This window comes from Apodemus sylvaticus, chromosome 8 (assembly GCF_947179515.1).
Source record: "Apodemus sylvaticus chromosome 8, mApoSyl1.1, whole genome shotgun sequence".
Taxonomy (NCBI): domain Eukaryota; kingdom Metazoa; phylum Chordata; class Mammalia; order Rodentia; family Muridae; genus Apodemus; species Apodemus sylvaticus.
This window is the reverse complement of record NC_067479.1, coordinates 60382218-60410032: the sequence shown is the minus strand read 5'-3', so window position 1 is coordinate 60410032 and position 27815 is coordinate 60382218. Positions and strand designations below refer to the sequence as shown.

At 43.3% G+C, this 27815-nt stretch overlaps 1 protein-coding gene across 3 annotated transcripts; it reads right to left on the bottom strand.

Annotated features, from left to right (window-relative positions):
* Window positions 1–306: 306 nt before the first annotated feature.
* Window positions 307–23078, bottom strand: Bnip3l (BCL2 interacting protein 3 like). Of its 3 annotated transcripts, XM_052191132.1 has the most exons (7): window positions 22891–23078; window positions 14583–14766; window positions 8851–8923; window positions 4516–4619; window positions 4257–4406; window positions 4033–4077; window positions 307–2895 (listed from the first exon to the last, which is right to left on the bottom strand). In XM_052191132.1, the coding sequence occupies exons 1-6, from the start codon at window positions 22985–22987 to the stop codon at window positions 4071–4073; spliced, it is 615 nt and encodes a 204-aa protein (XP_052047092.1). In that variant the 5' UTR covers window positions 22988–23078; the 3' UTR covers window positions 307–2895; window positions 4033–4070. The 3 variants fall into 3 exon arrangements, with proteins under 3 accessions (XP_052047092.1, XP_052047091.1, XP_052047093.1); XM_052191131.1 differs by lacking the exon at window positions 4033–4077 and having other exon boundaries at window positions 22891–23076; XM_052191133.1 differs by lacking the exons at window positions 4033–4077; window positions 22891–23078 and adding an exon at window positions 15477–15592.
* Window positions 23079–27815: the final 4737 nt, after the last annotated feature.

Below are 27815 nucleotides of genomic sequence, written 5' to 3'. Positions count from 1 at the left end.
GAGGGAGTGCTGTGGGTTGACTCCAGAACTTCACAGGGCAGACAAACCCTCTCCTAGTGAGCTATATGTATTGTTCCACAATAACCAAGTTTAAAGTCAGGCCAGCCAACCCAAGACTATTACAAACCCCAAATGATTAAACAATACCATTTTGCTTACTATTACTCTCAAGAGAAAGGCCTGTGCAACACCACTTGGGATAGTCAGGTCCTCTGGTCCTGCTGAGCTCTCCATAGGAAGGGTGGCATGTAGACACGAAAGGCTTTTCAGGCAACAAGAGTGAAGTCAAAATGATACATGGACAGGCAGGTTTTGTGAGAGCTTTAATGGCACAAAATGTTTCTAGCTACAAGTTCCATGTGTTCTGTAAACTGTAAGGAATGACGCCAGTGCTGCTGAGACAGACGAAGGATGCATGTCACTCTGGCTCCATTAATCCCAGGAGTTCCAACAGCTGCTTCACTGTGAGATTCGTCCCACGGGCCGAGTCTCCATTTCAGTCTTCAACCGAGTAACTCACTGTGCTGTTCTCTGGGCCGCTTTCCTCTTGGCTTACAAACATCTGAGCCAGTTTTCAATAAACTTAAAATGAAGCCTGCTTTTCATCCCAAATTGTAAACAGGAATAAAGCTTTTTAAACCTTATCTTAAATTTCAACTTCATGATAGGACAATCTGTTTTCACTCAATAAGATTCTGTGTAGGAATATGAACATCCCCTATGTTGGAGCAGCAAATCAACACCGTGCAGGCTCACTGGTAGACAGTTGTTCTGTGATGTATTATATGATTTTACTAATACTTTCAAACAATGGCAAAACTAAATTTTAGTTTTAATGTTGAAAGAAAATCATAAATGTTCCCATAATTCAATGGCACTGCCGATAAAACTGCTACTGAATTTAGAGAGAAGGCAGTGTCTGCCTGTAAGAGCGAGCGCTTAGAGTGATTCTGCTCCGCCAGCTCGCACATCAGCACTGCAAACTATGTTGGACTTTAGCCTCAGGAGCCTTGACAATTTGATTCCGGCTTTTCAAAAACAACTACAACAAAACAACAACTAAAACAAAACAAAAGGCCATCAGATTTACTTTCTTCCTAAGAAACTCAAGTATAAACACTTGAAGTAACAGGTGAGAAGGCAGATCAAGCGTCACCAGATTTAAGAGCAAGAAAGGAAAAGGAACAGAAGTTGCCCACAAATCATGAAGACATTAAATGCCAGAAAGAAAATAACTCACAAAACTATTTTGGATATATATGTTATCTTCCTTAAAGATAAACAACCATATTCTTGAATAATGACAGAAATGTCTTATCTACCTTCCTTTCCATTTCCATACAACACACCAATTTTATAAGCCTTTATGTGAGAGAAGAGTTAGTTTCTGCACACTGGCAAACCTGCTTGCCAAATTTATTCAAGTCAACCTGGTGCACCATGTAGGTTGCTAGCTTTGAAATTCACAATGGTTCTGTAACTATAGCAAAGTGTACATCTTAAACAGTAATTATGTATATCAGACAGACTCCTTCGGAGTGATAGTGTGCTCTGAAATCTAACACAATGTACTTGAGATAACCTGCAAATCCTGACGCTGTCTAACAATTTGGTCCTAAAGCTTCACATTTTAGAAACAGACAAAAGGAAGTCTGCCATTCTAAGAATTTTCTGAGTATTGCAGAACATCAGGAATTTGACAGAACTGAGAAGACACCTACGTTGAGAAAGTCACAGGGCCTGGGAGAGACTAAAGACACCTTGGGAAGACTGCAGCCAACAACAGGGAGGAACCAAAGAACGAATGGCATCTGTCCAGAACTTCATCAACTGTTCCCACAAACCAAGTCTACTTTTCCAAGTTACACAAGAACTTGGAATAACTCTGAAGTTATTCTTCAGTGTGTAAAGGCTCCAGAGTGTAAGCACAGCTTCCTAAAACAAGAAGCCTCTATTAACACTATGAATCAGACTCGTTCCAAGTCTCTTCTTAGAAAAAAAAGAAAAACAAAAGTCATGAGAAATTCACATGCAGGTAACACATGAAAATACCAAACATACAAAATCTCAAAAGTAAGTTTCATGTATGTCTAGGCCTGAGACATTCCTGACAAAGATTCTCTATCGTAGAAAAGACAGCATTGCAGTATACTAATGTTAACTCTGCCAGTATGTTCTACTCCTCTGTTTTCTGTCTGTCGTTCATACAGGCTGCCTCCTACAAACTGAAGGCGGCACAGGAGGCTTAGGAAAAGAGTGGCTCCAGAGCTGGTTGAAAGTAACTTTTATTGCCCAGGATATTTTTTTTCCTTGTGTCTTGCTTTTTTTTTTCTTTTTTTTTCTTTTTTGGTTTTGTTTTCATTTTATAACTATAAATTCAAGCTTTGGGAAGCTTGTTTTTGTCCTGGAAAACAAAACAAAGACTAAACAAAGCTTTTATAGTATTATTTGCAAACCTGACCTCATTTAGAAAGAGATGTAACTGCATGGCTAGAACACAGCTTCTAGCATGAATGATGCAGGTGACTGGTGGCACTAAGAGGAACGATGCACTGTTGACAAGATTATAATCTGCTGGTGGCATTGCTGAAAAAAAGCCCTTGCAAATTTCTAAACAACAGTAAACTCTGTTAGGAATCTCTAAAGTGTCTTACAGGCCAAAAAGGGAACAAGGTTAGTAAAATGCCCCAACAGAGTTTGAGTAAAATACTGGATTTGAGAGTTACTGGAATTGGGTATGTAAAAATAGGGCGGGAGGTGGGGACCATGCTTACAATAGGTCTCAAATTCAAACTACAATACACCACTTCACAGGCCACACGAATTTCCAGGGCTTTTCGTCTCCCTCAGTAGGTGCTGGCAGAAGGTGTGCTCAGTCGTTTTCCAATATAGATGCTGTAAGGAAGCAGAGTGTATCATGTTCTATCTATTTCCATAATTACAGCAGCCTGGCTCATAGGGCGATCTCTGCTGACAAGCTGGGACAGCTCTGAAAGCCCGTGCACACACCCAGACTCCCCAACCACTCACCATCTTCCTCTACCTGTTAAAGCAGCACGCTCCAACTGAGTGACAGGCCACTGACTAGCTCAGAGCCAATGGCTTTATAGATTCTGTTTCCTCTTTAAGTCAGGATCAGAAAGCTCAAGGGCAGTGATGCTAAGGCAAGTCAAGCTAAGAAAATGAGATCCTTTCAAAGCCCAAAGCGGAGCATTCCCCAGCCTCCAACTGTTTTTTTTTGATAAAATGTTCTCTTGCTATTTCAAATCTAGAGAGATGGTCACAGAGCCAGTGTTTCTAAGATGGGACCTAACATGGCTTCCCAATACCAGGCAAGAACATGACCCTTTCAACAGCAAGAGCAAAAAAAGACAAAAAAAAAAAAAAAAACCAGGCAGCACAATCCTCAACAATATAACAGCAATTTTTAAGCCCTCTTTAAAACATTTTCTGTGGCAAGAATTAAATTTGATTAAAGCAACAACAAAAAAAGCTAAAAATTCATGAAAGCAAGAAATACTGCAAGGCCCCCCAAACCAAGCATTTGTGGTAAATGAACTGAATAGTTGGCAGGTATTAGGCGTCCTCCCAAGCTCCACAAGCGCCCTCACTCAGCAGCCTGTGAATACTGGCCCTGTCTTCGGAACACACCCTCCACAGGATCCTCTACAGGAGACACAGTGAGAGATGCACCCTGCCCAGGCTCCAGAGCAGGCCTTCCTCTGCTATGCTGAGATACTCACAGCACAGCAAGATCAGGAACAACCCACTCTCCATGCATCAGACACAGAAAAAGACTCACTAAGCATGCTCAGAGTACAGCAGGTAGGTCTTGAAACTAATATTAATTAAGCTGATGCTTACAAACTAAAATATTTCAGAAATGTGTTTCCTTAAATATTAAAAGCAAAGGGGAAAGCTATTAATTGAAAAGACATGCCACAAGTTAATGAATTAAGGGAGATACTAGGCTGACTTTTGAATAAATGCCACAAAGTTTAAAAGAAAAAGAGGATTCCCATAGCAGCCTACCATTTGTATTCCAGAATCATGCTCCACAATGCTGTGTTTTACCATCTGGGGAAGGGAGGGGCATCATTTTTCATTTACTTCTACATTTACATTCAATAATTTATAAATTACTCACAACTAACCAAATTTTAAATAACTCATAAAAGATAAATGATTACGGTTCCTTTGATTGTCTTGCTGCCCATTAGCATTAAGTCACACAATGGCTCCATCAGGGTACTTACCCCAGCCCCAAAGCCAACACGTGAGAAAGGAAGAGAGACGGGATGAAAACCTTTAGGAACTCTGCAGAGAAAACGCCCCCTTTCTTCATGGCTCCAGTCTTCCTCATGCTCAGAGACGCAGCGCGTTTAGGGTGTCTGAAATGGAACTCTCTGGGGAAGAAGTTCAGAGGCTGGAATCAGGCCACACGTGCAGCAGATACTGAGCCAGCCCCTCCACGTGAGCAGAGAGCACACCGCCCAGACACATGCAGTGACTTACTTGGGTGGGATGTTTTCGGGTCTACTTGACCAGTCTGATACCCAGTCTGCACTTTTCTTCAAAGCCTCAACTTCTTTTTCTCCTTCTACAACTTCTTCTTCTGACTAAAAAGAATTAAGCAGTGAGAAGAAAGGAAGAGAAATATAGAAAAGAACAATTCTCTTTAATACAAAAACAAACTAAATACAAAGTTGTATATTGGTAATTTTAATGGAGGAAACAACCTGTTAGAATTCTATAACTGCAGTACAGACTAACGCTAGGAAAGCCCTGTGCAGGGATGCAGCGGTGCTGGGGTTGGTGCTGCTGGACCCCAGGGGGCATACATTGCATCCACTGCATCCTTCTCAACATTAAATTTCCTACTCTGTACATATTTTCAACTACATTTAAAATAAACATACCAAAAAGGAGATGGAAACAGATCAAATCTGTGAGAAGGTTGGCAAAGGGATGTGGTGAAGCATGAAGGGCCGGAGACCAGCTACTAAAGCTGATGTCACTCATTAACCCTTCCCATGGTCAACTCCAAACAGAAACTGCTGCACTCCACCCTACAGATGAGGACAGGGTTTGTGTGCCTTGCTGAGCGTCTCATAACAAAAGGGCGAGACCACTATTTTTCTAACCCAGGCAAACTGTTCAAAAGGCCCCAGGTTTCTTACTCTCTGAAAGGTTATTATTTTTTTAAATGAACATTTCTCAAGATTTTGAAAATATGTTAGTCAAGTTTTTCTGAAATAAACTATTTTGAAAGTGAGTCAGAAGTTAACATCTATTACAATAAATAAATGAAAAATATTCTTTTTTATTGCCAGTGATAACCTAAGCTTTCAGACCAGGAAAAAAAAAAAAAACCTTACATTTCCACAAGCTTTTTCTTGTTTTTGTTTCTCTGAGACAGTACTTCATTCTGTAGCGTAGGCTAACCTGGAATTCACTATGGGGCCAGGCTGGCCTTTGTTGTCCCCAAGTGCTGGGATTATAGACTTGAACTACCATGTCTGGATAACTCTTTTAAAAGAAACCAAGGGATGACAAATTCCTAAAAATAACATATTAGTTTTATTTGCTCAATTTTAAAGGAATGTGAGGCTTGGCTCCAAACTGTGGTCTCGAACCTCTGATTCTGACTGAGAGTTGAAACCACCTGGACTGTTCACAGGATGCTTTCCCCATAGCCCCAGCTACTCGTGACTCAGTTGTCGGGGAGCCTGAGCCTGGCTCTACACATAACACCAAATCCAGGCCAAAAGCTTAGGGGATGTTTGCATCCCTTTGTCAGCACAGTCCTTATCTAGTTCTGCTGAAGTTGGCAAATTCCACTGTAACACAATGCAGCATTTAAGACGGAGCTTTTCCCAGCAGGCACTGAGCTTACTCAGAATCATGAGCTGGCTCTGTGGAGTAACCCTGAAATCATCCTCAGGCAGAAACCCATCAGTAGTCGTGCTGCAAGCACCGAGCAGCATGTCTGCACACCACTTCTGAGTCTTCAGCCTACTATAGGTTATTCTTTTGTTTTTATTTTTTATTTGTTTATTTATTTATGATATGTAGAAGCCACATGTCAACCTGCAGAGGCCGATTTACTCCTTCCACCATGTGGGTGCTGGGACTTTTAAGGTGGGGGTGAAACTCAGGCAGTCAGGCTGTCTTGGTGGTCCCCTGTTCTTTTGGTTTGGTTTCAGCAATGCTGGAGACTTAAACCCAGGGCCTCCCTTTAGGCAAGAGCTTTGCCTCAGTAACTGCACTCCAGCCATAGAGCCGTTCGTTCTTAGTTCCTCCTTTGGCCTCCCAGAACTCCTAATTGCTTTCTGATTTAGCTTAGTTATTTTTTAACCAGTTAATATTGTATTATTTTCAGAGTACAAACAGTGAGATTTGTGCTCTGAATTTTCTAATTTGATGAGATTTCCTCCAGGGGAATAAAGCAAAGTTACCTTTATATTCATATAGTTGTTTTGGTCTACAGACACATTTCTAACCTTAAACTCTAATATTTCTGTTTCTGCATTTCCTTTACTGTCTAAAAATTGCCGTTGATCCCAGGGTTTGGGAGAGGGGATGGTGAGACAGCCTCACCACTCCAGGCTGGCCTCCAGCATTCTTTAGAGACAAGGCTCCCTTTCAGATCTCATATTCTCAGCCCCCTGAGTCCTGAAACTGCAATATAGATCTTAATACCATGCTTGGTCCATTTTGAAATTTTGAACCATCTTCCCGTGACTAAAGAATATGGCAAAAGAGCAGGACCTCATCTAACCACATAGGACTCACACTTTGCTCTTCCCTGGACACATGCCTCTGGTCAAATATCATGAACACCTCACAGTCTAGGGATGTAGGGAGGGGGTCCATCCTTACCTTACACTCATTTAACTCTTTCTTTTCTGGCCCACCTCCAGTCCTTTTAAAGTTTCTAAACAGGGATAGTAAACTGCATGCCTGTATCCATGTACAAATAAACAATAGTCTCATGAGATAAAAAAGAAGCTATTTCCAAAGATCTCAATTCTGTGCTGGACCCATTCTAAACAATGACAGAGTGTCTGCATGAGACTGTGAATATGTCTCTTGCTGCACAATAGAGCGTCGTAAGTACCATCATCCTATCAGTAAGAACAACACTTTGCCCTAGTTGTGCCAGCTTAGGAATCCCCACCCCAGGGCTCTGCAGTCCTGTCAGTTTATCTGTATGCCCAGCAAGCTCTCCTGGGACTAACTCCCTTCAGAGGTTAGTTTCAGTGGAAGGACTAGATAGAGCATGGGTTTGAATTTACATTCAGTCCTGACTTCAACACTGACTTACACTGTCATCTTAGGTGATTACCATATGAGGACAGTGTCTCTCTCCCCATTTCCCCTAACTGGACTAAGAAGACTAGTGCTAAAGTGTGAAGTTTTCAGGTTTGTTTTATTTACATAAACTTAGCACCGAGTACAGACTGGTAAGCCTCTGGTATTTTTTCTCTGGACAAAGCTGGAGCGTGATACTTCCTCACTTATTCCTCATAGGTGCACATAAAGAAGAGTCAGCCTTAGTCAATTGTTCTTAACGTTCTAACATCAAATTTTCCTACTCATGAAATACCATTTTCCTAATCCCTGGTGACTAGTTTTTCAATTGTTTCTTCAATTTTAAAAAGGCAATATAAAGCATCTACTAATATATCTTCCTTGTTTTAAACATCTTACCCCAAAAACCCAACATTGTCTTTAGAAACATTATGCTACCTGTGCCAAAACCAATGTTGTCCCTGCTGGCCAGTCCATCAGCATGGCTTGTCCCTGATTAAGGTCAATCTCATTGACAATCTGTCAGAATCTCACACACTATCCTGGATTTCACAGATTTCTTTTTTAATTTTATGATGCTACATTCATCTCTAGCATCGCAGTTAAACTCAGTGAGCACACTGTCCTTACTTGGGCTCTGTACAACCTGACACGCATGGCTCCTTGTGGGGCAGGACTACAGGACTGCTAGGATTCGACTCCAGAGCATGGTTATGGGGCTTCCCAGCTGAGCACTTGAAGAGTCTCTTTGGAAAATGTCTAAACAAAAGCAAGCAGGCTGGAGAACACACACAGCAGAACATCAGCCCTGCTCTCTTCTGCCCTGGGGATGAGTTTTGCCATGAACTTCATGTGCTTTTTCCGCACCAGTTACACCATCCTGCATGTGGTCAAACTCACACACACTAGCCAGAGATGGAAACATTTCAGCCAATTACCACCAATCTTCTTTATGCAATAAAGTGTCTCAGAGTAAACTGTGTTCCAAGTTTCAGCATGTGAGCAGCTGAAGTGAGCTCACATGAGCCAGTGTTGAGCACATGGATTTTTCCAGCACCAGAAAAGAGCAAAAGGGAGAGCAATGAGGAGGTATGGGGAAGCTGTGTAGACGACAGAAGACTAGAGCCAGCACCGGGCACACAGCTCTAGCACAGGTGCCTATGCTCACACAGTGGAGAAGAGCACAAGCAGGGTGTCTGCAGGCCCCACTCAGATAGCCACCAGGACCTTTCAAACACCTGAGCACAGGAGAAAATGGCAAGGACATCCTACTGTCTCTATGCTCGCTGGTAAGAATGCAGCACATCAAGAACCAGCCCTGTACAACTGGGAGCAGCCCAACCACCAAAGTGGCAGCTCCAGGAGCTTGCTCACAGAGATGCCTTCCTTCTGCACTGTGCAGGAAGCATGCCAATGGCAAACTACTCGGTGCTGACGCTTCAGAATGCAATCAGCTTTGGAGTCCAGTCCGTTCTCAGCTAACAAACTTGAGAGAGACTTATGCATTTTCCAAATCAAAGTAAAGCACACACCTACCTGAGAGCTGTGGTCCCTGCTGGTGTGCATCTCAACATCAAACATGATCTGCCCATCTTCCTGTGGTGAAGGGCTAAGAGAGAAAATTTGATCATTAGTTTTTGTTTGTTTACATTTTATTTTTCTGGACATGGATGTCTCTCTGTGTGGCTGCACATGTGTCCTGGGCACACATGCAAAGGTCAGAAGACAACAATTGGGAGTCTGTTGTCCCCTGCCACCATGTGGGCTCCTGGAAATAGAACTCAAAAAGTCATTAGGCTTAGCAGCAATCCCTTTTACCACCTGAGCTATCCAGCTAGCCTTCCCAGTAGTTTTAATTCTTGATGTCATATCTTAAGACTTTATTGGAAAACCGAAAACTGAAAGCTACAGTAGTATAGCTTGGAAACAGGAACAAATCTGAAAGTCTAGCTAACGCCAAGTAAGAAAATCATATGTGAGAGTAATCAGTGACTGTAATGGAGTAACCACGCAGAATGTTCAGACTCTGGCAGTGGTAATGAATGCCTTCATTGCAAGAAAGCCAGAGAACAGACAGCGGCCTGATGATGTAGAACATCACACTTTCTTGCACCACTGTCCAATCCGAACAGCCTGAGTTCTTTTCTAACAAGCCTCCAGACCTTAGCACAACTGATGCCATGCCAGAAGCACCATTCTGACTTTAAAACCCAGCATAGAGGTCCCGACACCCGCCAAAACAGAAACAAAGACCTAATCTATAAAACATCTCATTCATAATCTACGATCTAAGAAAAGTCCCTCAATGTATCAACCCTACTTTTTTGGCTTTTGTAGTTTCACTGCTTGCTAACTGAAGTGTGACAACCAGGATGTGGGTTTTGAGCATGAAAGACAAAGAACTGTACTGCCTGGGGGCTGCATGACTAAGGCTAGCTCTCTACACAGCCACTGGCCAGCAATACAAACTTTCTGTGTGGCATTAAGAGTGTTTGTATGTGTCCTCTGATGGAATTACTCACAACACTTTCTCTCAATACTTTTATGCACACACAACTCCTCAGCATTTTTCAGTCTCTTCAGAGGCTTCTGTGAGGCAAAAACTGCTCTTATGTTCCTGTTAGGACTTGTCTTTTTGCTTCCACCCTCTTGGGAGTATACACTACAGCTTTTAAAGGCTACACAATACATGTGTTGGTCAGTTTTATGTCAACTTGAGACAGCTGGAGTCATTTTGTGTGAGAGAATCTCGATTGAGGAACAGTCCCCATCAGACTGGCCTGTGGACAAGCCTATAGTGATTTTCTTGATTAATGACTGATGTGGGAGGGTCCAGCTCACTGTGAGCAGTGCTATCCCTGGGCTGCTGGTCCTGGGTGCTCTAAGAAAGCAGGCTGAAGAAGCCTGGAGGAACAAGTCAGTATGCAGCTCCTCGTGGCCTCTGCTTTGGTTCATACCTTGAGTTCCTGCCATGACTTTCCTGGATGATGGACTATAAACTGTTTGATTAAACAAACCCTTTCTTCAAGTTTCTCTTGGCTATGTTCCTCACAGCACAGAAACCTTAAAACAGTATGTGATACCACCACAAATTGAATGCAAAAGTAGATGAGAATACAGATGCCCCTTTTAGGCCAGAAATTAAAGAGTAAAACTGTAAACAACTGCTCTGCTATCCATAATATTTTTGGCTATGGAGCTGGGCTTGGTGACACACACCTTTAATCCCAGTACTTGAGAGGAAAAGGCAGGTGGAACTCTGTGCATTTGAGGCCAACCTGGTCTACAGAGGTGTTCCAGGACAGCTAACCTTCCAGTAGAGAGAACCTATCTCAAACAAACCAAAAAAAACAACAAACCCAAAACCAAGTCAAAATTTAATTATAGGAAATAGGCATTTTTCATCAAGAAAGAATATGTATGGGTAGGTGAGATGGTTCAATGGGTGGAGATGCTTGCCTAGGAACCTGATTCCTAGAAGCTACTTAAGGTATAGGGAGAGAACCAAACTATGGCACATATGTGCACAAATATGGCAAGTATATACATCAGTTAAATCTTTTAAAGGAGTCTTAATTAGAAATAGAAATGGTTCACATCATATACATTTATCATCTTTATGATGATAACATCATGGCATCAAGGGCCAGTCACATACAACTATGACCAGACCCAACAGTCAAAGTGACCTGCTACTTATGAGGACTTTCCCATAAGCCTACAGAAGTGCTGTACTGCTGACACTAATCTTTGCTAAAGAAATATATTCCCTTTTTCACTGGCAAGCTGGTTACACCTGGGGATTCAGAAGGCCATCAGGCCTGGAGCCCAGCTCCTCTCAGGCTCATGGGGAGCCTGTTAAACCACTGTAATATGCTTCTCCTGCACTGACAGCCAAAGGAATTGCTCTAAGGATGAGTCTACACTGGGCTTTTAAAAATTGACCTAAGGAGAGAGAGCACAAAGCAAGGAATGCTGGGACATCTTCTAACCACCAGTGTAGTGGCTGTCCTAGGACTTAGAGATCTATCTGCCTGTCTCTGGAGTGGTGGGATTAAAGATGTGTACTACCACATCTGGCATGGAATTAACTTTTAAATAAAACATCTGGCCGGGCGGTGGTGGCGCACGCTTGTAATCCAGCACTCTGGGAGGCAGAGGCAGAGGCAGGTGGATTTCTGAGTTCGAGGCCAGTCTGGTGTATAGAGTGAGTTCCAGGACAGCCAGGGCTATACAGAGAAACCCTGTCTCGAAAAAAACCAAATCAAAAAAAGAAAAAAAAAATTCTGTAAAACAGTCCAGGCCTACAGGTAGAAGCCTGAAATCTCAGCTATTCTAGACTCTGGGTCAGGAAATTTTCAAGTTCAATGCTTCCCCAGGCTACACAGCAAGTTTAAACCCAGACTGTGCAACTCAGCGGGGCAGTTCTAAAACCAGAGAGTCACAAGAGGGCTAGAAATGCAGCACACCAGAGCAGCTCATGTCCAGCACATTAGAGGCATTGGGTTCAGTCCTCAGCACCAAGAAAAAAGTAGGGAAGGGGAGATAGAAATGAAAGGGAAAAGGAGAAGAGAAAATGTACATTAGCTGGGGCTAATGCCCAACAATTCGAAGAACTCTTCCACCTGCATTGTAGGTCCCACAAGAAACACTTCCTAATAACCAATTACAGGTCAAAGGACACAAATCTTGAAGGCACCTATTCTGCAGCAGTTTTGTGCTATGTGTGTTTGGTATACACGTCTGTGCTGGTTCAAGTGTATGTATCTGTAGAAGCTGAAAGTGACTCACTTCTTTCCTCTCTGTTCTCCACCTTATTTTGTAAGGTAGTGCCTCTAACTGGACCTGGACCCACTGTCTCAGCAGGACTAGCAGCTGGCCAGGGAGTCCCTTTGCCACTCCCTGTCACATTCAAGAACCTGAACTAAGCTGACCCTAGGAAGATGAATTCATAGTCCATGTCACACATCACTGCCATCGTAAGCTGAATTAAGATGTCCAACAAGCAAGTGACTTCTTTCTACCCTGTAAAGAGTAGCTCATAGGCACATGGTACCAATGATCAGTCTCAGGCTTGCACATGTACAAAAATAGTCCACAGAGGGCAAAAAGCTTCAGGAAACTAAAAAGATAAAGCTCTGGAAATCCTTCAGCAGATCTGTCATGGTTTGTATATGCTCGGCCCAGGGTGTGGCATTATTAGAAGGTGAGACTTTGTTGAAATAGGTCTGTCACTGTGGGCGAGGGCTTTAATACCCTCATCCTAACTGCCTGGAAGCCAGTCTGCTCCTGCTTGCCCTTGGAACAAGATGTTGAACTCTCAGCATGCCTGGGCGCTGGATGCCATGCTCCCACCTTGATGATAATGGATTAACCTCTGAACCTGTAAGCCAGCCCCAATTAAATGTTGTCCAATTAAGAGTTGCATTGGTCATGATATCTGTTCACAGCAGTAAAACCCTAAGACAAAGACCCTGGATAGAAAACTTCATTCTGGCAAGGCATGGTGGCACACATCTTTAATCCCAGCACCAAGGAGGCAGAGACAGGCAGATCTCTGTGAATTCAAGGCCAGCCCAGTCTAGGACAGCCAGAGCTATGTAAGAAACCGAAACCCTGTCTCAAAAACAAGCCAATGAAACTACTGAAAAACAGACTAGTGCTACTGCCTCCAGAATCGATGGCAACTATTCCGAAAGAAAGATGTGCTCACTTCTGCTTGTGACAGGAGACTTGGCAACAAGGCAGAGATGACACAGGGGTGGCAGGGTGCTCATGTGCCAAACTGCCAACCAACCTGTCTTCCAGCTGCCTTGGAGATAGAACTGGGTCACAGGGCATACCAGAAGATCAGGTGTGATTTAACTGCTTTCTCTTTTTCTCTAATAAAAATTAACCATGTCCTATAGATGAAACACAAAACAACGGCAGCAAATATGCACACTCTCTCCCTCCAGTCCTGCCCTCCCCTGCTGCTGGGCTCCCTCAATGGTCCTCCTGTGCATGCACTGTCAACGTGGCGAGCAAGCAGCCAGCTGCAGACGAACCAGCACTGTGTAGCCTATGAGGCTACCATTGAGCCAGGAAATGCACTAACAACTTTCCCCCATTTTTGGAGATGGGTTATTACTATGTATTGTTATATAGTCCAGACAGGCCTTCACCTTGTGGAAAGTTCCTGCTCAGTCTCTTGAATGATGATACTATAGGTATGTCTTAGGAGCTTAGAATTGCTAATGTTATTTAATACCTAATTTCTCAGGAAAGGAACGGGGGAAAAAAAAGCTCAAACTGAAAATTAACCACTTGTTTTCCTTTTCTACATCTTTCTGTATTTTTAGTTCTCACCATAATAATCACAGTAAACGGACTTAGTTTTCAGAGACAAAGAACCATACAGAGATGTAAATAAATACACTTCCTCTGAGAAAACGCATGCCTTCAGTACACTGCTTACTGCAAGTCACACAGAGCCACAGACATGCTGTAATCTCCATCAACTTGCAGGTCCTGTAAGCTAGCATTTACTGAGTGTCTCATGTATGTCAGCCTGTTACTGTGAAGGGTGAAAAAGGCCAAATGGTTCCTGCTTCTGCTGCCTACGACAGGGGAGAGACTTGTTACTGTGAGTCACAATATGGGCTCAAAAACAAAGGAATATGGCATCAACTCAGATGAACTCTGAGAGAACATTAATGATGCTACATTTTATTTTCATTTTAAAATTGCATTTAGTTTGTGTGTGTAGATACATGTGTGGGTGTGTATGTGGAAGCCAGAGGACAACTTGAGGAAATCAGTTTTCTCCTTCCACTATGTGGGACCCAGGATGAAACACAGGTCAACCAAGCTTGACATCAAGTGCTTAACCATCTTGCTGACCTGCTACTCAATTTCAAACTGATAAACAACTAAAAATAATTCAATCTGAGAATAAAAATGACAATGGGGGTGGGCAACTCAGTGACTATCCATCAGCTATTCAGTTTTTCATTTTCTTGAGATGAGGCCTCACCATACAGCCCTGACTGGCAAGGAGCCCAAGCTGTAGATCAAGCTGACCTCAAACTTACTGCCTCTACCCCTCAAGTACTGAGATTAAAGGTGTGCACATCATGCCTGGCCTAGCTGTGCAGTTTAAACATGTGCACTACAATAAATCTGGAGGCCTATTCTGCTAACAATTGTTTAAGCAAATGAGCTTGCCCCTTATGAAGGTAGCTTTATAACCACTCAACTCCTGACTTAGCACCCAAAGCTTTACTTACCTGTCACAGTGAGAGCTGCCCCTCGAGCTGCTCTGTCCTGACTCATGCTGTGCATCCAGCAGGATCTTCTCCATGTCTCCATTGTGGATGGAAGACGAGGAAGGGACGTGCTCCAGTCCCCCATTCCTCCCATTTCCATTATCGTTGCCATTGCTGCTGTTCATGGGTAGCTCCACCCAGGAACCTGTTGGACGGGTCAGATAATAGAAGTCACAACCACAGCAGGGCCAAAATCCCTCCTGTGCCCACAGATGTCCATATGCTGAGTTCAGATAAGAATTCTGACTTGCCTCAAACAGAAGCCAAAGTATTCTGAAGAAAATAAACATGAAGAAAGTCAGAGTCCATGTTGTTATGCTCTCACAGGGACCCACACATTAAAACACTCAGAAGGTAGAAATCTGAAACTTAAGATGTGTCTCCAGACATTTCTCTTTTTGGTTAAAGCTTAATTTGTATCCAATCAATGCTTTGGTGAAAACTCAGGCTGTTCTTCAAACATTACATACCTCTTCCTTTCCTAGACAGGATGTTACCTTTAACAATTCAGTTACACACAAAGGCACTTGCCATGTGTGCCACAGGGTTCCTCAGCTCTTAGGTACATTTGTACTAAATTAAATCAACATATGACTTAGCAACATCACACAGTTCACAACAGTATAACAACTGTCTACTAGCACAACTGAAAAAGTTCCTGGGGGGGAACCTGAATGTAATCACAAAGCTCTCAAATAGTTCCCAGACCCAGAGCATGTAATGACACAGTTGGTCCCTAATAAAGGCAGACAAAATTAAGAGCTGAGGGGTGGGAGCACTGGCTCTGTTCCACAGATGTCTCTCTCTCCTCTGTGCTACGCTCTTTCAAGTCTTTCTCTTCTATACCAAACCTACCTTGTCAAGCTGTTCCTTTTTTCTCCTAGGACCTCTACTTTCTAGGGTCTTCATTAAGTCCTGAGGTTATGGAGGTGGGAGAAGCCATGCAGATGGGCTACAGGCAAAAAAATTTGGAACAAATAGTTGAAGGGGGTGGGACCAGAGGAAAGGGGGATGGGCCTTTATAATCTGAACGTTTCTGAAAGTTCTTATTGGCCCAATCCATTGAATGACTAAGGTTCTTAAATTTTTCATAGGAATCAGTAGCAGGAGCCAATTAATCAATTAATCAATTCATCAGTAGCAGGAGCCAATTAATCAACCTCACCAAAAGGACAAGCTCTACATTCCCTCTGTACAATGCTTCGCTTTAGGAAATGTGACCAGCCAGGTACAAAGCTCACATTTGCACTCAGGAGTCTGAGGCAAGATGATGATCAAGAGGGAGGTCAAGGCTGGCCTGGGCTACAGAGAAAAGCCTTAACTTGAGAGAAAATGGAAAAGCAGACAAAATTTCTCCCCAAACCAAACCCCCAAACCTCCAAAATGTAACCTAACAGGTCAGCAGGGCCAAATCTCTAAATCCTTAGCAGATCAGTCAGAATCACCAAAGACTACCTCAAACCCTAAAATGCACCCAAATGAGTCATTGACACCAGGCTTAGAGGGAGAAGCTCATCTAGTCTTTAACCCCTCCTGTCCTTACCAGTGTCACCAGTACACAGAGCTGTGACAGAGACCTCCTTCCTAGAGCTGCCAGAACTAAGCACAGTAACATAAACTGAAGGCAAACAGCAGGTGCTCACTTACATACTAAGGAGTTTGTATGTCACTAAAGAGTTAGCTTGTCCTCTCCATCAAAGGCAGTTCCCCAACCCTCTGCCCCTTGCCAGCAGTCTTGAAATCACCAATTAATTCCAAACACCACAGGCACACAACAGCACCTGGCCTCATTCTACACCTACGTGAAGATGGGCAAGGATGAGAACACAGGAGGAGCACATAAAACCAGTATCACTAAGAACGACCTTTAGCACGGAGAGTTTAAATATTCAGAGTGCCCATGAAGTGGATAAGAATGTGCCAGAGCACATCTAAATTTAGATCTCTGTAAAATATTCTGGAGGAAGGGACAGAGAGAATAAACAATCTTTCCCCTACTCCCACTGCTTCCAGGATTTCAAGCATCTGTAAAAACCAGTGAGATTGGTTCTTGTAGACAGCCCACTGTGCAAAATAAACAAAGCCAACAAAGCCCAGGCTGCTCTGGCAGGAGCACCTAGGAGCCAGGGCTCCAGACAGATACTCAGACAATAAACATGTGCTTGGAAAATCTCACCAAAGGAAAGCGGTGGCCACAGTGCCTGGGTTTCTGCTCCTCACTTTTCTGAAGGATTTCCAAGCCACCATGCCAACTCTATTTTCTGTTTTAAACATATATAGTCACTACCTTTAACATTAGGAACTTGAGAAGACACACCTAGGAAAGTTTAAAATTGACCCCTCCAAGGCCTCAACAGCCTGAAGCACAATGCCCCCATTCCCACGGTAAGGCAGAATGTCTTCACTTGGCAAACACCAGCACTACAGCTAACAGTGCAGAGTAAAGCCACAGCCCATGCTAACGCTAACAGCTTATGCTTGGGCAGGTGCCTTAGCCTGTGTCTCAGTATCCTTATCTGTAAATAAGGATAAATGCTGTATCTAATTCAGAGTTACTAGGATAGCAGGAATAAAGCACACAGAGAAGCGCCACATACAGGTCAGTCATTCTGGTAAGTATATTCTGTATGGCTTCAAAAATCACTGGATTTCTAAAGTGTGTTCCTTAAACTCAGAGATGTCAAGATATAAAACTAAGATTCAGGGATGAAGAGAGGGCTCAGCAGTTAAAAGCACTGGCTACTCTTGCAGAAGACCTAGGTTCAATTCCCAGCACCCACAAGAAGGTTCACAGCCATCTGTAACTCCAGTTCCAGAGGACTCCATACCCGCTTTCTGAATTCCTTGGGCACCCTGCACACAGGCTGTGCACATACATGCAACGCAAGCAAAACACACGTAAAATTTTTGTTTAAATCTTAAAAATAAAAACCTAATGATTCTTCTCTCCTCCCATTTCTAACCAAGTTTTGTGGGGGGGTTTTGGGGAGTGGGGTGGGGAGGTTGTTTCTTTGTGGTATTGGGGGACTGAACCCAAGTGCAACAGGCCTATGTAACCCAAGCTTTGTGATTTGCTGGAAATGGTCTCATACAACCCAGTCTCAAATTCCAACACCTTGAATGGTGGGATTATAGGAAGACACACCACACCTGGCTCCCATTCCTACATCCAGAGGAAATCACTTAAATGGTTTCACATGGAAATTTCTACAAGTTTTTTTTCTTATGAAATATTTTTTTGGGACTGAAGAAATGGCTCAGCTAGCTGGGCGGTGGTGGCGCACGCCTGTAATCCCAGCACTTGGGAGGCAGAGGCAGGCGGATTTCTGAGTTCGAGGCCAGCCAGAGTGAGTTCCAGGACAGCCAGGGCTACACAGAGAAACCCTGTCTCAAAAAAACAAAAAAAAAAAAAAAAAAACAAAACAAAAAACAAAAGAAGAAAAAAGAAAGAAATGGCTCAGTAGTTAAGAGCACTGGCTGCTCTTCCAAAGGACCTGAGTTCAATTCCCAGCATCTACATGGCAGCTCAAAGCTGCCTGTAAGCCCAGTTCCAGGAAACGTGACACCTTCACACAGACATACATGCAGGCAGAGCAGCAATGTACATATAATATCTAATTACATTTATTTTTTGTTTTCTGAGATAGGGTTTCTCTGTGTATCCTTCCTTGACTGTCCTGGGACTCACTCTGTAGACTAGGGTAACTTCGAAAATTACTTTTTTAAATAAACAAATGGAATTGTACTATATATAAGTTCCTCTAAGTCACTGGTTCTCATGTCATGACCCCTTTAGGTGTCACACATCAGATATCCTGCAGATCAGATTCATGACAGTAGCAAAATTACAGCTATGTAGTAGTAACAAAATAATTCTGGCTGGGCATCCTCATGCTCCACAACATGAGGAACTGTACTAAAGGGCCAAAGCATTAGGAAGGCTGAGAACTTCAGCTTTCTTACTGTGTTAAGTACTGATTTTTACCTAAAACTCTGAAATGCTTTTCAAGGTTAGTACATACATTCTTTTGAATACCTTGATCTCATTTTAAAAATTTCTTTTACAATTTCATGTGTAGTGGTGTTTCATACCTAGTGCCTGTGAAGGCCAGAAGAGGGTGTCAGAGTCCCTTTAACTGGAGTTAACAATTATGAGCCACTACAAGGTGCTAGGAATCAAACCTGAGTACTTTTAAGAGCAGTAAATACTTTTAACTACTGAGTCCTTTTTCCAGCTATCTAAAATCTAACTTTTTATAAAGACACAGCCTACTTTAACTATTATCCAAAGACAATTACCCAGAAAACTATAATCCCAATATTTGATTACGCTGGCAGAATCAGTGAACATTCTGAAAGGTCATCCGGCAATATGATGTAACAAGAGCCTTAAAAAGCTGGATTATCTTTACCTCAGCAACTGTCTTTAGAGATAGTCTAAGTACATGTACATGTGCATCTATGTGCACGTGTATTATGGAGACCAGAGGTCATTCTCAGGTAGTTTCTCAAGAGCCATCCTCGTTTTCTGAGACAAGATCTCGCCTTGGCCTGGCAGCTGATAATTAGGCGAGGGTGACTAGCAAGGAGCCCCAGGGATCTACCTACCTCTGTCTTCCCAACGCCAGTATTCCAAGTGTAGCCCATTGCACCTAGCTTTGCATAGGTTCTAGGGAACTCAAATCCTCATACTTGCAATGACTTTAAAGATGGAGCCATCTTCCTGACTCCAGATGCATCATCTGTGGAAGCATGCAGCACCACAGGGAAAGCTAGGTGTACATTCCTTACAAGGAATCCTATTAGACAGATGTGGTCACTCACACCTGCAACCTTGGCCAGTGTGTGTCTGAGGCAGGAGGGTTGCTACAAGTTCCATCAAGGTCACCCTAGGCTGCACAATGAGACCCTGTCTGAAAACAAAACGAAATAATCTGTTGTTGATAACAGAAATAGAAACATTTTAAAACATTAACTTTATCTTCGGAGTATGACCTAAGAAAAGAAAACAGGTGGGGGTTGCCGAGCCGGTTCTTTTGTTCTTCTGTTTCACTTCAAACATAGGCTACCCTGAACCTCACTCTTTATGTGGTCTAGGTTACCTTTACCATGATCCTAACTCATTTACTGTCTCTGGCTCTCCTCTGCTACCTCTGCCAATCCTCACAAACCCTACTACACGGAAAGGAAGCATGGCAAAGATTTCACGTAATCCGAAAAATAGAGGAAACCACCTCCCCGGCAGTTCTCTTCCTAACAAGAAAACTTTAAAGAAAGAGCTGAAACAGTTATTGTTTAAGGACTGTTTACATGTGGAAAGCTGTTCCTTTGTGCTTGTTTGTACTGAGACATATTTTCTAATTGAAGTCGTCTGGAATGGCTATGGAAAGGCGAGACAGGTTCTGGCCAGTAACTGATCATCACACTACTGCGGCTTGCAGCCCCTAAACTTCTCTCACCAACAGTCAAATCCTTACACATCATGGGAAACATTATTTCTCATTTCTCCCAACTTTTCAAGGCCTCACAAGTCACTCGCACACAGTTAAGAGGTCCTGAGAGCCTTTCTGGGTCACAAAAGCCTTTCTTTCTGCCTGTTTCAGATTCTAGATGCTGGGATCTCAGATACCAACACAACTATCTCTGGCACTCTTCTGTACAGTGGATACTACACACTAGTGACTGACAAAGGCATTGCACGTGCCACAGCCTGAACCTCTTCCCAGGGTGGACAGCAAGAAAAGGTTATAATCCCAATTACATCAGAGTTATGATACCACTCTGATCTTCCTTATGCCATTCCTACAGTCTCCTGTGTCTTTCTCGTATCTGGAGAAACTTGGTAGTTTTGTTAATTATAAAAGTAACAACTGGAGCCATCCTTTTAACTTTGCAAAACGAAAAGTTTGCCTCAAAAGTTCCACAGTTGCTATAGTGGAATACTGTACTATTCCAGGGGATTTGATGCTCTCTTCTGGCCCCTGAGGCACAGATATGCACAAGGTGCATACATACATACATGCAGGCACACCCATACATATTAAAAACAAACAAACCAACCCTCTGCCGTGATCCCTGAACTAAAAATCCCAAGCCAGAGATAATCTGTATGTTTCAGCTGCTGTTTTCCACAATTGTGGAACTGGGGCCAGCAAAGCACTTGGACTTATCTGCAATTAGAATAGTTTTAGATGTCTGAATACGTTGTTTTGTTCATCGAAAAAAAAAAAAAAACCTCCTGGAAGAATCAATAAGGATTGTTTTGTTCAATCCAGGGTTGTGTACTAAGCTTTAAAAAGCAAACAAAGTAAGAAGCAAGGACAGTAATTACACCTGGCATTACCTAACAGCTTTCAGTAACTTAAAAGTGCAGCTTACTTAGCCCGAGTACAATAGTTTCTATCTAGCAGACTTCCCAAAGTAACATCTGCTATTGTATATAGGCTGGAGGTTCTGTAAGAGCCACTGAAAAAAACTAAGGAAGAAGCTGGCTGGCCAGTGACACCTCCGAGGTCTGTCAGACTTTGGGATAAACAATCAAACAGAGCTCAATCCTTTTCGGTTCTGTTGTTAATAAAGAATCCAAGGAAAGTGAAAACCCCTTTGTATTTCACCCCACACACTGACCAGACATCTAAGCAGTAAGACGATGCTGAGCACAACTGAGAAAGGACCAGGCAGAAGATGCACACATACGCAAGCATGCCGAGCGCAAGAGCAGGCTTCCGAAAGCACCAGCGGGACCCAAAGCAGAACCGCCGCTTCTCGGACTAACACAGAGCATGTATTTCTTTAGTCTTTCCATTTCCAAAAATGTATGCTAAAGATGGGTAAAATTTTTAAATTCTGAATTATGTGATATGAGTGAAATGTAAGGACACATTGACTAATCTTTGTAAAAGCCAGCATTTAGAGAAGTTATCAAATATTGCTTATCAAAATATGGGGCAGGGGCAGAGAGTCTTAAAATACCTGAATTCTTTGTTACTTATGTTTTGGTTTTATTGTTTTCTGACACAAAGTCTTTCTCTGGGGCTCAGGCTTCCTCCACTTCCCTGGTGCTGGAGAGAGGCAAGTGCCACCACACCTAGCTAAAATACCCAACCGCTCCTCTAGACTCAGTAACAGCTCTTCCCTGACTGTTCTGGCCACCCTGGAAGCAACCCCTCTTGTGAAAGACACTGCCTGACCTTTAAGCATGCAAATGGCTTTTAAAGAACTTTATCTGGCCCTGTGACAACTACCACCACCCACTACCTCTTTCATTAGGACAAGAAATCTAAACAGAAAGGTTGGGCAAGAAGGTCCAGTGATCTCACAACAACAGTGGACACTCTGGGGACAAGATGTCTGTCTGACTGCAACTCGATCCTGACCATCAACTTTCAATTGCCAGTACCTGTGCCCTGTGTCTGTTGTGTTGTTTACTGTATTTCCTGAAGTTCACTGAAGATCTGGCTGAAGTGGATGTGATCTTAGGGCATGTGCTGGGCACTCAATCCATTTAACTTAAGAAAGAGCACTTGAAAAGTCACTAGTATGGTGGCTGGCTCCTGTCACCGGTGTGCGAGGCCAGCCTGAGCTATATGAGACTATCTCAAAAAACAAAAAAGAAAGAAAGAAAGAAAGAAAGAAAGAAAGAAAGAAAGAAAGAAAGAAAGAAAGAAAGAAAGAAAGAGAAAAGAAAAGAAAGAAAGAGAAAAGAAAAGAAAAAAGCAGTAAAATATGAATTCAAGGTTAACAGCAACAAAAAACTCACTCGAGAAACTTGGGAATTTTTCAGACAAAAAAAAAAAAAAAAGATAGCTGTCAGGGGCGGAGCAAGCCCCTGCACGAAACTCCAGTGACCCCTGGACTGGCGTGCGATAGGAGGCGAGCTCCACACGCACACCTGCGCGGTCGCACCTCCACCCGCCACGCCCGGCCGGTCGCGTCCATCCCCCGGTGTGCCCGCCGCACGTCCCATGCCCCCCCTCCGCTGGCCAGCTCCAGCTTGCAACCCCCAGCTGCGAACGCCTCGGGCTCCCGACGCCCACCGCGACCCTAAAGAGCTGCGCCCAGAGCGCAGGCCGCGAGCCAGCGCCGAGCGCCTGCTCCAGACCAGAGCGCGCCGCTGTCAGTCACACGCGCAACCTGGGCCACGACCAATGGGCTGCCGTCTGCTCCCGCCCACCCCTCCTCCCCACCCCCCCCACCCCCGCACGGCGGCGGCGGCCGAGCGGCTCCTCCTCCCCCATCCCTCCGCTGAGCCCGGCTGCCCCGCGCTCACTGTTGAGGCCAGCGGGAGGCTGCAGGGGCTGCTCCCCTTCCTCACAGTTGTTGTTGTTGTTGTGCAAGGGTGGCGGCGGCTCGACTAAGTGAGACATGGTCTGGAGACTGGAAGCGGCACGGCCGCAAGACGACAGTATCCGGCTCTCGGGCAGCAACACAACAAGTCGAGTCCCCCCGCCCCCTTTTCTGCGTCTGCGCAGTCCCTCCCATCGTGACGTCAGGACCTTCCCGGGCCACGTGATGACAACACAGGCAGCTGGACCGCGGGGTCTGAGCTGGGGAGAAGGGGCGTGACCAGGCCGGGCTAGGCGGGGCATTTGTCAGCTGCCCGGGAGGTGCGGGTGCGGAAGCTGCGCTGACACAGGCGCCAGGAACGAATTCCTACGAGTCAGTCGCAATAGCCGGAAGGGCTGAGCTAGGAAGTTGGCATTGGATTGAGAATGGGGAGGAGTGTGCAGCCCGGAAGCGCGGGGCCTGAATGGAGCCCCTCCCACGCCTGCAGTGTCCACGTAAGGACTTACCCTTGTCTTTTAAAGAAGCAGAAAACCCCAGTTCCTCCCCTTAGTGAAACATCTATTTGTGCCTCCCACAGAATGCCGCGTGAGGTACCTCTGAGCTAATCACCTTTTTGGAATTTCTAAAATTTTAATTGCAAATGTAACATGCAATCACGGTTTAAAAAAAAAAAATCAATGACTGGGCGTGGCGCACACTTGTCATTTCAACCCTTCCAGAGTCTAGAGGATGACAGCAGGACCCCGAGTTCCCAGAAGCCTAGGCTATCGTGTGAGCCCTTGCCTTCAAAAGCAAATTAAAAGGGGAAAAAAAAATACAGATTTATCCAAACCCTGGTTGTTACCTATCTCCGTAAATGCCCTACCTCCTTTACGTTGCTGACTCTATTAATGTTCCTAAATACCCTTCCTACATTGTATCTTTGTCAAGTTTACTTGACCTGATTTTTGTATAGAGAATGTTTTTCTCAATATGGTACTTGCCTTTTAACTTTGTGTCAATCTACAGATTTTTGGGGGGTGGGGGGTTTGGATTTTGTTTTTTCGAGACAGGGTTTCTCTGTATAGCCCTGGCTGTCCTGGAACTTGCTCTGTAGATGAGGCTGCCTTTCAATTCAAAGATCCGCCTGCCTTTGCCTCCAAAATGCTGGGATTAAAGGTGTGCAACACCCCACCCCCAGCTGATTTGAAAAACATACACAATTTCCTCTCATATTTCTTAGTATTTGTTTTTTTAAAGCACTATATCACTATAGCTATATGCCCAGCTCCATTTTTCTTTTAGATTCTTATTAAAATTTTAGTTTATTTTTAGCCAGGTATGGTACCACATGCCTATAATCCCAGCAGAAAGTAGACTGGTCTGCCAAGCCAGTTCCAGGACAACCAGGGCTACACAGAGAAACCCTAACTGAAAACAATGAAAACAGGATTCATTTTATTTTTAGTTGTTTTTCTGTGTGTTGATATGTACATTAGTGCAGATGCTACAGAAGTCAGAGATATTGGATCCTTCTTGAACTGGAGTTACAAAAGGCTCTAAGGATAGCCTGTCTGTGTGCTGAGAATTTAACTCAGGACCTCTGCAAGAGCAATATGCACTCTTAGCCACTCCAACCCACTTTTAGGTACTTTTTCAAAAAAGTGTTAGTTTCCCCGTCCCCCTCCCCTCCCCCACCCCCTACCCAACCTCCCCATCCCCCCACCCCGCCAGTTCCCCCCGACAGGGTTTCTCTGTAGCCCTGGCTGTCCTGGGACTCACTCTGTAGACCAGGCTGGTCTTAAACTCAGATATCTGCCTGCCTCTGCCTCCCAAGTGCTGGGATTAAAGGCATGCGCCACCACTGCCCGGCTAAGGTTAGGTATTTTTAAGTGTTCTGTTTTTCCCTATCCATCTCCCCAACCTTGATTTTCAGGTATAAAAAAAAAAAATCGTATTTTGACCTGAGGACATACATACTACGAATAACTTGGATCACTTCCTTTCTGTTGAAGCATGTCTTATCATTTTAAAAAGTATTCTGTGTGAGAACTCAGTTGCTTGCAGAAACAAGTAAGGATTAGAGGGGGTAACCAGAGGAAGAATCTCTCTTCCTAGATACATAAGACTGAATATAACACTCCAGCTAACCCTAACTACTCAGGTTTTCAATATTTCAGATAACTCCATTACCTAGTAAACTAGTGTACAACCAATTCAATCTAGATAAGAAATCAAAATACCATCAGGTATGGTGGCACACACCTTTAGCCCAGACCTCAGGAATCAGAGGCAGCAGGTACATCTCTGTGAAGTTTGAGGCCATCCTGGTCTACAGAGTGAGTTCCAGGACTGCCAGAGAGCCAGAGCTACATAGTGAGACCCTGACTCAAAACGAAAATGTGTGCATAAGGCCTGCAACCCTGCATTTGTTCCTCAGCATTGTAGAAAAATTCAAAGTAATGTTAATGAACATTTCCAAAAACTGTACATAAAGGTATATAAAGATGCTTATGTAGCTGAATATATACTTTTCTGAGTGCCTCTCTCTTTGGTACCTATGCCTAAATCTACTGAAAAAACATTTCTAAGATTATGAGTATATATGCATGCCTGAGTATTGGGTTGTGTATGTGAGGGCAGTACACATGAAGGCCAGAAGACCTCAGACTCCCTGAATCTGGAATACAGGCAGTTTCGAACCACCCCACGTGGGTACCGAAAACTGAACTTGGGTCCTCTACAGGAACAGCCAGTGTGCTTAACTCCTGAACTATGTCTCTAGACTCCATGAGACAGCTCTGAACAACCTCAAACTCTGCAAAGAATAAGAAAAGGGGGTGGGGCAAAATAAGTTTAAAATATTATTCACACATACTACTTTATTTCAAGATTTATATACTATAATAATCAAGACAATGTTACTGGGAAAAGCATAGATCTGTATATTAATGAAATTGTTCAGACATAGACTCACAAGTGTATAGTCAATTGAATTTCAAGAGTATTGTGAAGAAAATTGATCCTCAACCACTTTTCTCAAACTTTTATGTCTTATATAACATCTCAAATGGGTCATAGACCTAAATATAAAACCTTAAAGGTATTAACAATAAGTCTTTGTCACTTTGAATTGGGCAGAAACCTTAGAAGACACCCAAAAACACGATCTACAAGAGAAAAAAATACATAACCCATGAGAATTTAGAATTGCTTTCAGGACCTGGAGGGACAGCTCAGGAGTTAAGCACTCTGGCAGCTCTGGCAAAGGACTCAGGTTTGGTTTAAAACACCCATGACAGCTTGTTTGAAGGGGATTCAATGCTGTCATCTGGCTTCTAAGGGCTTGAGAAACCCGCATGGTACACAGACATACATGCAGGCAAACATCCGCATGCATTTAAAAACAAAAAACCTGATTCTTTGGGTGAAATGACTCGTCCACATGCATTTAAAAACAAAAATCCTGATTCTCTGGTGAGATGACTCTGGTCAAAGGCTGGGTTGCAGTCTAGACTTACATACTGAGTTCAACTTCTGGGATTCACATAGTAGGAGCAGCGAACCTACCCCCACAGATTGTCCTTGGATCGCCACAGGTCAGTGACACACACACACACACACACACACACACAAATAAGTAATAACTAAAATATTTTAGGCCTTTCCCCCCTACATACAGTATTATAAAGGCATAATGCAGGTATAAAAACATTCCTCTGGGTTTCCTCATTTTATGTCTAAGTATTTCATGCAACTGAGGACTGACAACATATATTTTTTGCAAAGTAGGCAAAATAGACCACCTCATCTTATTCTCTGACCTCCACAGACATGCCTCCTCTCAGATACATAAATAGAAGAAAATTAAAGCAAAGACACATTTTTTCAAAAGATCCCATTAGGAATGAAAAGAAACACACCTCATATTGAGAGAATGTACTCTCAGAAGCATACTCTGTAAGTCTTATATCCAGACTAGAAAGGCTGGGAGCAGGCAAACAAACTGGGTTACTCTGTTACTTTGTGCCGTGTGCCCATGGATGAATACATGTGTACAATGTGCGTGATTTGCATCCTCCAAGGTAAGAAGAGGGCACTGGATTCTTCTGGAACTGAGACCACAGATGGCTATGATCCACCATATAGGTGCCAGGAGCTGCTGAACCTAGATCCTCTGGAGAGCAACAAAGACGCTTAATGTCTGAGTCTTCCCTCTGGCCCCACGCCTACCTTTTTGATAGTGTCGCACATAGCCCAGGCTGGCCTGGAACCCTATATTGCTGAGGATGACTTTGGACTCCTGAACCTTTGTTTCAAGGCTGCTGTGATTACAAGTGTGAACCACCACACCCAACCTAAGTCACCATTTACTTTCTTAAATGGATAAAAATGAAAACCAAGTCTTTGTTCATTTAGTGGATGTGATATAATCATGGCTGATATAATCATGAACCAAAGTCTTGGTATCTTGGAAAGTATTTTTGTCATCATGTCCCAGATCTGTAATGTCCCTATCCTATAAGGCACTAATTCTGTCTGTAGGACTGACTGTACACTAGTAGTTTTTTACAGAGACTGGTATACTTATTAATTTCTACTTGCAAAATAAAAACAAAAAAATAAAAAACAGGAACTGGTCATGGAAAATGCACACAAGTGAGACTATGTAGACAAAAAAAAAAACAAAAACAAAAACAAAAAAACCAAACCTGTTTATAGATAATACTTGAAAGTCACCTAGCAGCACACACACACAGAAGCAAGAAAATCCAGAGTTCAAAACTACCCTTTGTCTCAAAACAACATCCTTAGCATGGGAATCTGCTCAGAATGTCAGGGGGAAATAGGAAGTTATTAAGCTTATATAGAATAAATCCAGTTCCTATAAAAAAAAAAAGCCTAAGAACATATGAGTGAACATCCTTT